This window comes from Lactuca saligna, chromosome 8 (genome assembly GCF_052625555.1).
Source record: "Lactuca saligna cultivar CGN05327 chromosome 8, ASM5262555v1, whole genome shotgun sequence".
Classification (NCBI taxonomy): domain Eukaryota; kingdom Viridiplantae; phylum Streptophyta; class Magnoliopsida; order Asterales; family Asteraceae; genus Lactuca; species Lactuca saligna.
In genome coordinates this window covers 108,475,776-108,492,284 of record NC_136424.1, presented here as the reverse complement: position 1 = coordinate 108,492,284, position 16,509 = coordinate 108,475,776, and the positions used below count along the sequence as shown (strand labels likewise).

At 33.3% G+C, this 16,509-nt stretch overlaps 1 protein-coding gene across 1 annotated transcript; it reads right to left on the bottom strand.

Moving 5' to 3' along the window:
• Positions 1–8,148: 8,148 nt before the first annotated feature.
• Positions 8,149–10,117, bottom strand: LOC145011382 (BTB/POZ domain with WD40/YVTN repeat-like protein). Its single transcript, XM_078970092.1, has one exon. It carries the CDS (start codon positions 9,685–9,687, stop codon positions 8,353–8,355), a length of 1,335 nt encoding a protein of 444 aa, XP_078826218.1. The 5' UTR covers positions 9,688–10,117; the 3' UTR covers positions 8,149–8,352.
• Between the last annotated feature and the right edge of the window lie 6,392 nt (positions 10,118–16,509).

Below are 16,509 nucleotides of genomic sequence, written 5' to 3'. Positions count from 1 at the left end.
GTTCTGTCTAAGCTTATGTTTCGGTATTAACGATGACATCCCAAACATTTTAAAATGAAATAAATACGTTTCTTCGAAAATGTTTTAATATCGTATTTACCATGTTTTTCTGGGAACAAATTCCGCAACCTTTTTATAAAATGAAGTACTCTGATTTTTATAAAGCATAAACAAAAATCGGTCTTTTCTGGCTGTGATTTTGGGGATGTCACATTTACTGCTCTTCTTTTTCCCAAAAACAGTCTTCAAGTTGGACAATGGTGATTTCTTTGGTGTGCTTGAACTCTCCACGTCCTTCCCTTTTTTTTCTTTCCAATGCGGATTCGGGGTCTTCAAACGGGAGTACCAGTGGTGTGTTTGCTCCTCTGGTCATGAAAGTCCTAAAATTGATCAAATAAAAAAAAACGTAAAAAGAACAAAAAGATTGTAAACAAATAAAAAAAATTGCTAACTAAACTGCTACTCGCCGAGTAGGTGCGAGTGCACTCGGCGAGTATCAGTGATATTTCAAAAAAAAAAATTTAAGTTTTAACCTAACTAAAACAGATACTAAAACCTAATTACTAGTTACTAAATTGCAATAAATGAACTTTATGCAAGTAAACTCACACAAAGGATCGAAAAAATTAGGAATTAGCTTAATTATTTAGAACCGTTCCCCGGCAACGGCGCCAAAAACTTGATGTGTGTAAATTCAACTAGTTTTATCCCTACTTTTTATTAATAATTTGAGCACACAAAGGCAATGAACCTGTCTTTAAGTGGTATAGATTGATAAGTGAGGTATCGAACTCAGGGAACGGCCAATTAAACTAATAGCTAATTTTAACTAAAACGAATAATAAAAGTAAAGGGTTTTTCTCTAGTTTTGCAAGACTAGAAACTTAGACAAACTAAATTAACTAATTAACTAAAGCAACAACTATTCACCAAATTTGATAAAGATGTTTCTATTTAGGTTCAACCAATTCACTCCTATGGTTATTTAAGTTAAGGTGGATTAATTTCTATTGGTTACCAATTATAATAGTTAGGTTCATATTCATTACTCCTAACCCTTAGACAATTAACTAATTTAAGCGTTGATCAAGTGTTTAAACTAATTAATTCCCTAGATTAATTATTTGGATTAAATAAGATTTGTAATGGTTAATTAAGTTATTAATTCAATTAACCTCTTGTTGATGGTTTCTCAAACAAGCTCACACATTAATCTTCCTATTTTCTTATTAATCTTAGTTTCATAATCATTACTTCTAAGCATATGTTTTAGCATTCACATAGACATATGAGGTTAACAATTAAGTGATGTTCATGCAACCTAATTGCCTTCCAATTAACAGAAAATAGTAGTGATTAATACATAAGGTTCTTTAACAAACTTAATTTAATAAATCACCAATAGACAATTAAGCAAAAATTAATAATTAAACCATAGGAGTTCTTTGGTATTCCCCAAACAGAAACAAAAACGAATTTAGCTCATAGTTGCAGTAGAAACAAACACAAAAACAAAGTTTATTAAAGCAAACATGTTTAATTCCTAAGTCTAAGTGGTAGAATTAACCTAATTGCTTGAATTCTTCCAACTCTTGAAGCTTAGGGTTCCTTAGCGCCTTCTGAACCTTTTAGTCGCAGCTAATCCTTCAAAAATCGCCAGGAATCCCTTCCCATGGGATAAGGATTCGTCTTTTATAGATATCCCAAAACAGGGGGTACTCGGCGAGTAGCAGAATCAACTCGCCGAGTAGGTCCATACTTATCCGTCTTGAATTAGCAGTCGTATTTATCTTCTGGCATATCGTTGTGTACTCGTTGAGTAGGGTCGATCTACTCGCCGAGTAGAACTCCTTCTTTCACTCTTTAATCTTCACTTGCTTTCCTTTTCTCCTTTTTGCCTCCAAGCATATCTTTTGGACTGAAAACACAATTCACAACATTTTAAGTATCTTTTGTCCACATTATTCACATAACTAATCAAAAATAACTAAGAATATATGTTAAACAATTAACTAATTATGCACATATCAATGATGAAATGGATTCAATTATGGGTAATGGAACTTGGGAGTTAGCTGATCTACCCAAGGGGAGAAGACCCATACGATCCAAATGGATATTCAAGAAGAAATATCATCCTGATGGATCCATATCTGCCTATAAAGCAAGGTTGGTTGCAAAGGGCTATAGGCAGCGAGAAGGGATCGATTATTTTGATACCTATGCCCCAGTTGCTAGAATTAGTTCAATTAGAACTCTCATAGCAATATCAGCTTTGAAATGATTGTACATTCATCAAATGGATGTGAAGACAGCCTTTCTGAATGCTTATCTCAAAGAGGAGATTTACCTGGAGCAACCTGAAGGTTTCGTAATACCTGGACAAGAAAACAAAGTGTGTAGACTTGTTAAGTCTTTGTATGAATTGAAGCAAGCTCCCAAACAGTGGCATGAGAGATTTGATACCATTGTGACAGTATTTGGTTTTTAGCACAACAATGCTGACAGGTGTATTTATTCTAAATATACACCTACTTATATAGTAGTTATATGTCTTTATGTTGATGATATGCTGATCATTGGCACTCATCTAGAAGGTATTCTTGAGACGAAGAAATACCTATCCTCGAACTTTAAGATGAAAGATCTTGGAGAAGTAGATACTATTCTTGGTTTCAAGGTGAAGAGGACAGGTGGTCAGATTTCTCTGAGTCAATCTCATTACATAGAGAAAATTCTAACAAAGTTTCTGTTGGATAAGGTGTCTAAGTCCATAACTTATTTGGTATATACTTGACCCGACCCGGCATGGTCCATTTGGGTTGCATTTCATCCAAACTATTTATGGATAATTTTATGAGAGTTATTATAAGTTATAATATATTAATATGAAGTCATGTTATTTAATTAGTCTTAGTCTTAAATTAATTAGGAATTAATTTAGAGATTAAAAGGAAGACTAATTAGATTATGGGCTATTGGTTTTATATGGTGTGGGCTAACACTCATTTGTTAATGGGCTAGGCTTGTATGGAAGTCCATGGATGATCCATGGATCTTTTAACCCATGGATCCTTGGAAAAGGAAAGGTCATGGGTTATTAGGGTTTCACCCTAACCATGCACACTATATAAGCATGCTTATGTTGCATGAAATGGCTAGCTAGTATGTGTGTTTGTGTGTGGCCGATTTTATAAGTGTGTATACACTCTCTCAAAGTTTTCCAAGAGTTTGTGGTGATTTGTGATTCCATTTGAGGCATTCACACTATTGGTGCTTGGCCCTCAAACTCCTTAGAAATCAAACTCATCATCAAAAGGTATGTAATCTCATCTAATTCTTTTATGTTTAAAAGTACCCCATGCCATGTTAGATAGGTTATGAACCTTGGAAAAATTATTATTTTGCATGTATTTAGACAAACATAGATCCAAGGTTTATTAGGGTTGCATGCACACTTAGGAAGTGTTAGATTGCTCAAAACCCAACAGTTTCAACATTTGAACATTAAGGAATTCAATACTCCTTTTGATTCAAGTGTAAAACTGAAGGTGAATTCTGGTCGAGCAGTGGCTCAACTGGAATATGCTAGTGCAGTAGGAAGTATGATGCATGCTACTCACTGCACGCGACCTGACATCGCATTCGTTGTAAGCAAATTGAGTCAGTACACAGTTAATCCAGGGACGGAGCACTGGAAGGCAGTGGGTAGAGTACCAGGATACCTGAAAAGGACAAGTACTTTTGAGTTGACATATTCTTCATCTAATGAAATACTTGAAGGTTATTCTGATGCCAGCTGGATTGATCACATTAGTGATTAAAAATCAACAAGTGGTTGGATTTATACTCTATCTGGTGGTGCTATTTCTTGGGCAAGCAAGAAACAAACATGCATAACTCATTCAACGATGGAAGCGAAGCTAATTGCCTTAGCAGCAGCTGGCAAAGAGGCAGAGTGGATTCGAGATCTACTCATGGATATCCGTTTCTGGGATGTTCCGATGCCTTCAATACCTATGTACTGTGACAGTGATGCCACACTGTCTAAAGTATATAATGCGGTATATAATGGGAAGTCAAGACATGTAGGTCTGCGACACAATTTTGTGAGACAACTAATTGAAAGTGGTACTATCAAGGTTGTCTATGTCAAGATAAGTAAGAACTTGGCAGATCCGTTTACCAAACCTCTGACAAGAGATTTGGTTACATCTACCACGAGAGTCATTGGTCTAAAACCACAATAGAATCGTTTAGTGATGGAAACCCAACTTGACATTAGTGCTCCTAATTTTCAAGTTTAACGGGTAACAACGAAATCACTAACGATAGAAGGTACTATCATTCATGATAGATCCATGTGAGGTAGGATAGTACGTCGTTGCCTAGAACGAGGTTGAGTTACGACTCTTAACATAGTTTTAGAGACATCTAAGCAACGAAGATGTTGTAAAACTTTGCCTATATGATCTAGAGGTGGTGCCGCCTCAAGTGAAGATTAGTGGTTATCTTCTAGAGGGTCATAAAAAGGATTTATAGCGCATGGCCATAATAGCGCTCAAGGAGAACACAAATATGACTTGTGATGTGTGGGGGTAAACCGCAGAGATCATTTAGGTTCATGGTTTAAACCTATAAGGATACCATTGAATCGGTCTCTTCTTGTTTGTTCTCATTAAACTAGGGTTTAATCTTCGTGACTCCCAAGTGACATCATATGTCTGAGTGAAAGGAAACTTACCAACTTGGTGGGGGATTGTTGGAACTTTATATATAAAGGAATTGCAAGTTAGCAATTTCCTTTGTATCCCACATTGGTGGGGGGAAGAAACTTTTGTGGGTTTATAAGCCTATTCCCTTGGTAAGCCTTTAAAGGCTTTAGTGGATCAAAGGAATGGGCCAATCCTACGCGCGCGCCTAGCCTAGCCTAGCACTAGCCGACGTCGCGAGTGCGCGAAATGGCGTGATTTAGGCGCACTTTGCACTTCGCACGACGCATCAGGAGCTGGGAACTGAGGAGCTTTTATTTTTGACGAGTTCGGGTCAAGCCGGTTTGACCGATCCGGTCAAATGGTTGACCACCGTTGACTTCGTGGAGGCCAAGTCAGGGTATTCTAGAAGGATCAGGAAACGACTTACTTGGAGAGCAAGCTGTCGCCCTAGGGTTTCTGGGGCCAGCCTATGGGGGCCCGTTTGATGCCTTCTAGGGTTACGATACCTATAAATACAGCTCCCTAGAAGCTGTATGGATACTCTAGAAATCTGAAAGCTTCCTCCCTCTCTCTGCGTTTTTTCCCTAGTTTCCAAGTAGTCGGTTTTGTGTTTATCGATTTCCAGTGCTGTTGGACTATCAATAAAGCTGCATTAAATCCTGGGGTTTTACTCTGATGCTTACAGCCAGTACGAGCGAAGTAAAAACCTTTAAGGACAGGAGTCTGATCCGTGCAGTTGTTTCAAGATCAAGATCAGCAATCAACAGGTCGGTTTTACTTTTTTGTCTTGTGTTTAATTCGTCCAATAACAGGACAGTCTTCTTCTACCTTTCTTATAATCGGATCTAATCGAGAAGGATAGATCTGGTTTCTGGACGAAACTCGGTAAATATAATAATAATAATAATAATTGGATCTATAATTCGCAACTAATCGACATATAATTCTCAATATTATTTGTCAGTTTTCTTGCGCGTCTATTAGTTTGTTATTTACAACAAAATATGCATGCATACATATATATGAATCAGCAGTAATAAAAAATCAATAATAAAAAAACGTTGAATCTTTTTTTAGTCTAGATATGACTTACGTAAATATATTTGGAACCCCAAGATGATCTCTCCAAAAGAGTCCTTGTGGAGAGAATGAGAACTCTAACATATATAGTCACTTATATTAGTGTGTCGCACCGATGTGAGATACACTAACACTCACCTTCAGAGTCGGAGGCTCGATGATGATATACAGGGATGTGCTAAGTTATAGGGGTGCGGGACGCCGACTCTGATACCATGTAAATATATTTGGAACCCCAATATTGTCTCTCCAAAAGAGTTATTATAGAGAGAAGAGGAACTCCAATATATATATATATATATATATATATATATATATATGTGTGTGTGTGTGTGTGTGTGTCATATCGATGTAGGATACACTAACAATATAGACATTGTATTTCGTTAATATTTTATGGTTTTGATTTTAAAAAACGATGTTGATTAATAGTTCTCAAGGTCACACAAATCTCTTGATTCTCAAAAAGACTTTTATATATATATATATATATATATATATATATATATATATATATATATATATATATATATATATATATATAGAGAGAGAGAGAGAGAGAGAGAGAGAGAGAGAGGTTCCGTTGAGATTAAAAATAAAATAGAGATCTTTGGATTCAACTTCAGTCATATATTTCACATTTGTCGCTCTAACTCTTTTGTGTATCGGTACGACAAGCCTGTTATAATCATAAATGATTATATAACGTCGTCCGTTCATTTCTCCTCTGCCATCATCCACACCACCACAATTGTCACTGCCACCAACGCTACCACCACCTCTTACACCAGCCGACTTCACTACTGTTCCGTCACTTATACCACTGTCATCTCTTTTGTCACCAAGTGTTATAATCATATATGATTACCCAACCTGTGAACATACAAATATTTATAATCATTTATGGTTATACATATACGTATAAACATGTATAATCATATATGATTATATATCTCTATTACATAATTATTTATGATTAGATGTTGCTAGAGCGTTAGAGCAGCAAATAAGAAATATATGACTGAAGTTCAAGCTCAAGATCTCTATTTTTTTTTTTTTAATTTCATTTGAACCTTTTCATATATATATATATATATATATATATATATATATATATATATATATATATATATATATATATATATATTAGTGACAGATGGCCCTCGATTGCTAAACCTATAGTAATTAATCATCTTTAGTTGTTTATAATTGATGTTTTGTCCGCGTGGATCCCGTTACTTACTAGTATTTTTAATTGAAATTTGGTCAAACAATGCAGTTTTGGAACTTTTTTTACTGGTTTATTTAAACTTTGTGTCAGAGTTTATTTGATTAATTTCACTGAGACCACGAAGCAAGACCAAGGTCTTGTGGGGTATTAAGTGATTGTTTTACTCTATCTTGTGTGCAGGCTTTATAATGGTTAGAGGCATTCAAGATTCTTAAATCTTGATGCACATGATCTTTAAAGGCTATAGCCCCCTTTTCTGTACCAAGGAACAAGTTTTAATTCCTAATATGCAAATCCTTTGGAATTGAGAATTTCATGTTTTCGGGAAAAACAATTTTATCAATCTTAGAAGCATTATCTTCAAGAGGTTAAAAACAACCAAGATTTTTAGCAATGTACAAATTTTAATGTAGGTCAAAATGCATTACTGAAGTGGCTAGAGGTACAAGTGAACAATGCATATACACTTATACAAAGTCTAGCAATGAAACTTTCCCAAATGTTGCCATACCCTATAATTATGTTACCTTATTTTTAAGTATAAAAAGTGGCAGATCCCATATGCTACATAATCACTGTGAGTAGGCAACCACCAATACAAGAAGTGTTAGTTCTGAAGTCAGTTAACAACCACATGGCCAAGAATCACTTTGCAAAAGTGAATGGTCAAAAAAAAATATCGGATAAGCTCAAAAGGCCCATCCTAGCCCCTTTTCAATGTACAAGTTCCAGTGCATAATGTACATGTCATTTAGCTTGGTTGCATTGGTTTTAAAATGAAAACGAAAGCCTATTTAGTTCTAATATTTTTCAAATAGCATTTTGATTATGGCATATGAACGAAAATAATTAATAAACTGAATAGAACAAAACAAACTCCTTTTGAATTAACATCTTTTCTATGCGTACTTCTAGAAACAAGTTTAATTTTTTATGTTTTAAAAAATTTTAAATTAAAAAAAGAACCGTATTCAAAATACGAGCCAAAAGTTTCTGATTCAAAAACAATTTTAAATACTTAGCTTTTTTTTAAATATAAGAGTTTTTAGTTTTCATTTTTTTTTTTATAGAATTTACATGTAACATATTAAAAAATCAATTGTTTTTGTGAACAATTCAACATAAAATAAAAGTTACACATTCGGCTACCTTTTATCAAATTTCAAGTACATTTCGGCTATGGTTATCAAACACAATTTAACTCCTATTATAAATCTCTATGATTAGCAAGTGAAAACTAAACACACTAAAACAGTAAATATCTATGATTAGCATCTGGTAAACTACTAAAACACACTGAAACAATAAGAAATCGAAAATAAAGAATCACACAATGGGTGGTGGTGGAGTTTCCCAAATATCAAACACATTTTCTTCACTATGAAGAGCAAAAAGACGATCACCCCCAATTGAAAAATCACAAATCGACCCACCAAAACTCCTTCGAAGCCTCGAAGTAAGAACCCAATCAGACCCACAAAACACCGAGATGCAATCATTCATGGAGGAAAACAGTTGTCCATCGTGCAAAGCTAATTTAGGGTAACATGGCTCGTCGGGCATTTTCCCCTTCATTAATCGGGACCTTGAACTCCATCGAACTGAACCAGCGTCACGTCTCAAATCCATAAACCCTAAATCTTCAAACTCATTCACAACACAAATCGAGCTGTTTTCTTCCATGGCTATGGCGTCACGGACGCGCCGGTCGTCGCTGTTCACCGGAGACCACATGTCGGACCATGACCAGACCATGGATTTTGACCGGAAGTCTAGCAGACTAATGTAACAATTGTCTTTTCTGGGGAACAAAGTGGCGACTAATAAACAGTTGGACCCGTTTAGCCATTGGAGCTTATCGGCGTCTCCGAGCGACCAACCTTGTGGTTCGTAGAAGAAATCGACTTGTTGACCGGTGGTTTGATCCCAAACGCCGATTCCGTATTCGTTACTTCGGCCTTTACAACTTGAGAATAACTTACAATCATCGGAAAAACTCAATGCACCTGCGGTGTAACTTTTGGCGACGCCGTCGTGTGTGACGTTGAATTTGTATCGTAGTTCTCCGGTTGTTGAATTGAACAATCCCATTCCGCCTTGACCACGGCCGAGCCTTTCACACGTGCTGATCACGAGCCCGGTTGGGTCAACCGGCCCGACCCAACCCGCGTCATTGACCCGTTGGTAGTCGAGGTTGATTGGAGGATGTTCTTCTAACATCCAATCGTAAATGTGGACCATGCTTCCATGGGCGACACAGCAGCCGCCGTCGGATGACGCTCGGATCGCTGTTCCATCGCCTGGTGCTCGGCCGGTGACGGATTTTGACGGCTGAAGACGGTTGCCGTCGAACTGCCCCCATTTCGCTGACCGGACGTGGTCCATGAGGCCGTAAAACAAGGCTTCTCGATAGAGGAGTTTTTCCGGTAGGTTTGGTGGAATGTAAAGCTCGCCTGTTCGTAATAAGTCTAGGAGGATTGAAAAACAATCTGGGTTCCGATCAATGAAGTGTTCTCCGGCGGGATTGATTTGAAGGTCCCAGTTTTCATCAAACATGGCTCCGAAGTAAGATTCCCGGCCGGCGATTGCTAGGGTTGTGGCGGTTGTTTCGAAGATCTTACCACCAACGTTAAACCTCACCCTGTCTTTTTGAACCGCCATGAATGAATTATGAACTCCTCTAAATTTGAAACGAAAATTCAACACGATTTCAAAATCTAGAATTAGGGGAAGTGTAATAACATCAATAAAAAGCCGATTTCGTAAGAAATAAGTCAAAGGGTTCGATCATTTTTGAAGCTGACCAACCATGAAACAGGACAGCAGTTGAGAAGACGAAAGAGGGTTGATCTGATTAAGAGGAAGATGCTTAAATTTATGAGAAATTGGGATGTGGGTATTGATTAAACAAAGATTTAGGGCGTGGGTATTTGAACATGGAGCATTAGGTAGAGAGAATTGGGAGAATTTCGGGGGATTGGGTTCAAAATATATACAATTGAATTGACTCTGTTTTTCTTTTTGATCTTTATGCTCTTCTTTGTTGTCATATCTTCCTATTTCCAATTTTGTCCTTGGCACCTTTGAGGTGTTTTATCATCTACTCAAAGTTCAAACTTTAAACAATTGTGGGGCTCTTTAAGGGGATAATCACCAAAATGATTGATTAAAATGGATTATCATATTGGTTTTTGAATCCTTATCATAAATAATTATTGGTTTGACAAAATCAATTTTGTACATTTATTTTATTACGGTCTCTGTTACAAAAATCTTAGAATTATTCTGTGATTTTTTTTATATAATTTTGAAAATTTCAGTTTATTTTGGTGGTTATATCTTTTTTAGACAAATATGCAAAAGGTGACAATTACTCCCCTCTTCTGATTCTGTTCATATGCTTTTTTTTTACCATGAAATGTTCAAAAACTGCACGATTCATTTCATTTTCATTAAATAATTCAATATCCATCATCGATAACAAAACAACGACAAAAGACAGAAGAAAAGTAAGTGATGTTAATGTTTGATTATGAAATTTGAATATTTTGTTATTATGAAATTTGAATTTTTGTTATTTGATATAAGGAAATTAGAATGAGGTTGAAGGAAAGTAAACGACATAAACAATACCATATGTGATGATTTTGCCAAAAGGATATATAGTTTCTATATATATAAAAAAAAAATACATATACTTCATGTGATGTTAATTAGATATATACATTAATTTTGTATATTTTAACGCATATGGTTTATATAGGTTTTAAATTTAAAGTATACTAAATTATGATCCGCGTAAAACATAGAAGAACGTATAAAAAAATATATATGAAGTCATAAAAAAAACCAACACGCTAATTAAAAAATGATAACGTAATAGAAATAGACTTCTCGTTATTGATTATATTGAAAAGGTTAAAAAATAAAATGAAATGTCCAATAATGATTATCATTGACTCTTATTAATGGTCATAGCAAAACAAACAACTACGGGGAATTGTCTCCGCTGAAAATGAAAGGGGATTCTTTTATCAGACGGAGTTAACTTTATGCGAGATATATAAATAATCTCATTGAAAAATCTACCAGCTATAATATATGCCTCAATGACATGTTTTCCAAGCCTAACAATTTGTAACCTAGTGTCGTTGCATAAACCTTTGGTTTGGTCGATATTACGAAGCAACATGACCGAAACACATGTTTTTAGTGTAAGTTTATGGTTAAAAATCTCAGATGCCTTAAAAGCATTCAATACATTCAAAGAGTAAACCGATTCCTCAAAACAATCTGTTGACTCTGTCTCACATAAATAATCTGAACTCAATTAGTTTTCCCTTCAGCTTTCATCAATCCTAACATGTAGTCATTGATAGCATCAACTTCTTCATTTGTAGGGACCAAAAAAGCTTTATCTAGAAACTATGATGGATCATCAAGATGGTTTTCAAAAGATGGATAAATTGTCGTTACAATTGTAGAGCGAACGATAACGTCTTCTAGAAATTCAACTTCAGCTTCATCATCATTAGGACCACCAATATTACATTCACCAAGTTTAAGAATCCATTCAACAAATGTTTTTGTCTCATCCAAATCATTAGTTGGGCAACCAACTTGAAGCCTTATTAAATAGGATATTAAAGGAAAAAATGACTTATACAAATTAAACATTATATATTAAAAAATTAATGATAACAGTTAATATATTGGGAAATTAAAATTGATGTTGTATGATTTAAGATGTGGAGGTAAATATAATATAAACGTAATTAAGAATAATTTATCTTGATTAGTTATTTGTGAAAGTTGCGATCTTGACGAAATAAATATGGATTGCACATTCAGGTGTTTGATGTTATGAGATGGGGATGCTAAAGGTAATTCGGTAAGGTTTCAAGTAACTGGACAATTAGGTAGTATGAAAAAATTATTTTCTGAAATGAAAATTCATATCATAAATATGGGAAATATATTAAAAAATATTAATAGAACAATACAAAGAAAAAAAAGATTCATGTCTTATATAACATATTCATCAACTACACTTTTAGATCACAGTTCTATTAGCCTCTTATTCTTTTTTCTTTTATTCATCAGGTACTATTAAAATACAAAAATTTATATTCCATCTTATTAAATCATTTTATTCCATAAAATCCAATTAGTTATAAAATTATGAGAAAACAATATTACTTTCCACTGGTAAATGGTCAAATGTGAAGTGTTGATTAAGAAAAAAAAAGTAGTAATCATTAAATGGAAACGAACATCTACACATATTTAACAAAAAAAAAAAGTTGAAATAAGTAAACAGCAAATATGGCAAATTGACAACATCAATAATTTGGAAGAGCAATACAAATAAAAAATAGAATAATATTGTATTTATGATTCAATAGTACATTACTACTCTTTTGTAGGGACAAACATACCAAATTGATAGCAGTCAATAATTTAGAACAACAATACAAATATAAAAAATTAACAACAATCAATAATTTAGAAGAACATTACAAATAAAAAAATATAGAATATCATTGTATTTATTATTTAGAAGTACACTGCTATTCTTTTCTATGGGCAAATATGTAAAATTGATAGCAGTCAATATTTTAGAACAACAATACAAATATATGAATAGAATAACAATGTATTTATGGTTCGGAAGTATATTGGTATTATGTTCATTTGTAGAAAATAAAAGTATCCTGCTATGAAGGGATAAAAAAATGTTTTCCATATTTTCCCTTTGCATGAATAGTACCGAATGATGCATTATCGGTTTTCCATAAAGGCAAAAGTGTGTGAAATTGATTTTTTTTTTTTTTAACTCAGAACTTTTAATTTGAACAAAAACAATAACAACATTGATAGAGACATTAAATAGTAAGAGGAAGATGAATAAAATCAAAGTAAATAGTTTTATTGGAAACACATTTATTGAAATAACTAATTAGATTAATGTGAAGATTGAGGTTTGAGTTCATGAAAATATGCAATGATTTGATAATAGGAATTGATAGTGTGAAATGGAAAATGATAAGGCATAGAAATAATACCGTTGATCGTCGATGAAAAGGTTGGAGAAGTTTTTGCTGTACTTTTTTGTAGAAGAAGTATGTCAATTGTTCCTATGTAAATTGAAGAATATAAATGTTAGAATTATGTATTGAATATAGAAGGTATATAATGATGAAAAAGATGAAGTAAATTAATTGAAATGTATTTTAAATATAAATTTGAAATAGAAGATAACATATCTTATAAGTTCATTTTTTGGAGAGATATCATTTGACTTATGAAAAGAAGTTTATTATGTATAAGATCAACTAAAATCAATTAGAACGATTAATATAGTAAACAATTAAATATTACAAAACGTGAATAAAAATTCTATAATTAAATTGTTGATTTTATAAGATTTGATATAATCTCTATTATGAAAATTCAATAGATATTAAAGACAATACCATAAGTTACTTTTAGACATTGTACCGACGGATGTAAAAAAAAATAATAATAAATAAGTTTTTACCAAAACTTTGGTAAATATCATCACAAAGTGATCTAAATATGAGAAATCTATGATCAAAATACAATCAAAGATCATGGTTGTTTATGCTAATATCATAAGGTTTCTCGTTTATTAAACAATAAATTAAATAATGTTTTAATTTTATAAAAACATCATGAATGTTATTACAATTACCTTTACTGTTATCTATGGAGATAAGAACAAGTTTATTTATAAATGATGGTGGGATTTCATTGTCACATATTGCACCTCATTAACTCATTATTTATTATAAAAACTAGTTTTTGATTTGAATTTGGATTTATTTATTAAAGAAAGTATTTTAGTTACTCATTCGACTGATTTTAAAAAATAAAAAGTAAAAATAAAAATAAAAATAAAAATAGTCTTTCCCAATTTTAGGAAACTGACCAATAAAACGTGTATACATTAATTATTAAAAATAACCCGTATTTTTTTGTAAGTTATCTTTATTTTGGCGTTGTTAATTATTAAAATATTAATTAAAGATAAGATCGTGTGTTGCGCGTTGTTGGTCATGCTTTCAATGTAGCTTTTTTTTTTGGGTCTTGGATTTCCCAAATATTTTCTTTAAAAATTTCCGATGTTTACATAAATAAATTGTTTCTTTTTGTCCTTTTTATTTTGAATCAAAAACTAAATCATTCTTTTTGTCTTTTTATTCGAATTCACATTATAAAACGTTTAATTTACGGATGAGAACAATCTTATAATTTACGATGATAAACTGATAATTAAAAGGTAGATAGATAAGTTTGAATAAAAGATAATTTACGATGATAAATTGATAATTTACGATGATAAATTATTTTTAATCAAGCAAGTTTTCTAGATTTTATACTGAAAATTAAACTCCCTTTTTTTCTAAATTATATATTCTATAATATCTTATTTAATTATATTTGGACATGTGGTATTTAAGAGCAAATTACATTTTTGGTCATTGAGTATACTAGATTTCTTTAGTTTTAGTACTGATTTTTATAGCATTTTTGGTCTCTAACCCAAAAAAATATTGTATTTTTTGGACTAAAATTAAAATAACTAGTTGTAAAAATCAATCACGAACCAAAAATATAATTCACTCTTCATTTAATTATTGAAGTTTCATATTTGTTTGAGGCTTAAAGTTAAAGCATGACCCTTAAGCATTGATATATCGTTATATCCTTATAAATTTAATCACAACACTTTTAATGAACAGACCACCAACACTTCATTATACCTTCTCATTATGGTAAAGTATTTATTAAGACTAAAAGGTATGGGCAAGAGGAAGGTGAATGTTATAATACCCAAACTTTGTCACATCACTTTCCAATATTTTATAACATGAAGTGGGGGTGGTGTTCTAATGTTATAACGAGAGAGAGAGAGAGAGAGAGAGAGAGAGAGAGAGAGAGAGAGAGAGAGAGAGAGAGAGAGAGAGAGAGAGAGAGAGAGAGAGAGAGAGAGAGAGAGAGAGAGAGAGAGAGAGAGAGAGAGAGAGAGAGAGAGAGAGAATGGGCAAGAGGAAGGTGAATGTTATAACACCCAAACTTTGTCACATCACTTTCCAATATTTTATAACATAAAGTGGGGGTGGTGTTCTAATGTTATAACGAGAGAGAGAGAGAGAGAGAGAGAGAGAGAGAGAGAGAGAGAGAGAGAGAGAGAGAGAGAGAGAGAGAGAGAGAGAGAGAGAGAGAGAGAGAGAGAGAGAGAGAGAGAGAGAGAGAGAGAGAGAGAGAGTTTTAATATGTTATCACACCCACATCTCTTAACATAACACCCCTTAACATGAAAGTGAGATTGTGTTCCCCATATTATAATGGTGTCAAGATGTGCCACCTCCTTCCACCTCACCTATAAAACTCTTTTATCTTGCCCACACAACATAGTCTAAAAACATTGTTAGTTATAAGTTTGAGTTTTTAACATCGTAGCACATCAATGTTTGGTTAATTTGTACATTTAGTCATTAAAGTTTTTTTTTTTGTGCTCAATTGATCGTTAATGTTAGTAACTACCGACTAATTACCTCCTTCTGCACCTGGTAAACGGAACAACTTGTAACATACACGTTCTGAAATTGTGTATTGTTATTATTAAAAGTGAATAAAATTGAGTGTAGAGTTCTAACAGCTAGTTTTTACTAGAAATGAAGTAAAACTATGTTTAGAATCACTCATAAAATATTGGAAGTCTTATGAGATTCCAATTAATAGTCAAATAGTGAAATTTAACAAAAATATAAAATTTGAAATAAGTAAAATTTTATTATTTGATGTTGTAAATTATCTCGTTAGAAACTTGTAGGCGAAAACCTCATCGAAATCCGAGTTATAACGAAGAAGTTATGACCAACCGAAGATCCGCGACAAAACCGGCACGGCGCCGAATGATATAAAAAGCGAGTTTTTGATAAACTACTTTTTAGACTTAGAAATCTAAATGAAATTCGTACTATTCGTTAAACCGAAAAATTCGATAAAAAGAACGCCAAAATCTGACTTCGTATGACGAAGTTATGATTTTTCGAAGTTTCAACTTAGCAGTAGACAACTAAAAACTCGACTTTTAGATCGAACGATATTTGACCGATACATCCTAAATGAGAATCGAAGGTCTCGTCATTTGTAGTACAACGGTAAAAAGTCTGACGAAAACGGATGTCGGATGAAGAAGTTATGAATTTTTAACGGATTTTCCTGTCCTGGTCTGTTAAAAATAATAATATTAGAAATAAAGTCAAAATTAGCCGACGAAGTCTAAACGAAAGTTGTAGAGAGTAATTTTAGTTACGCGTGCATATAAAGAACGTAAAAAACGGAGCTTGTGTCCGAAAATTATGGATTTTTGAAGTTCGGAGCTCAATTTCCGAAGAATTCGCATGGATGAGAAGCAGCCACGTCACCTCGCCTCGCGTACCGGAGCTGCTT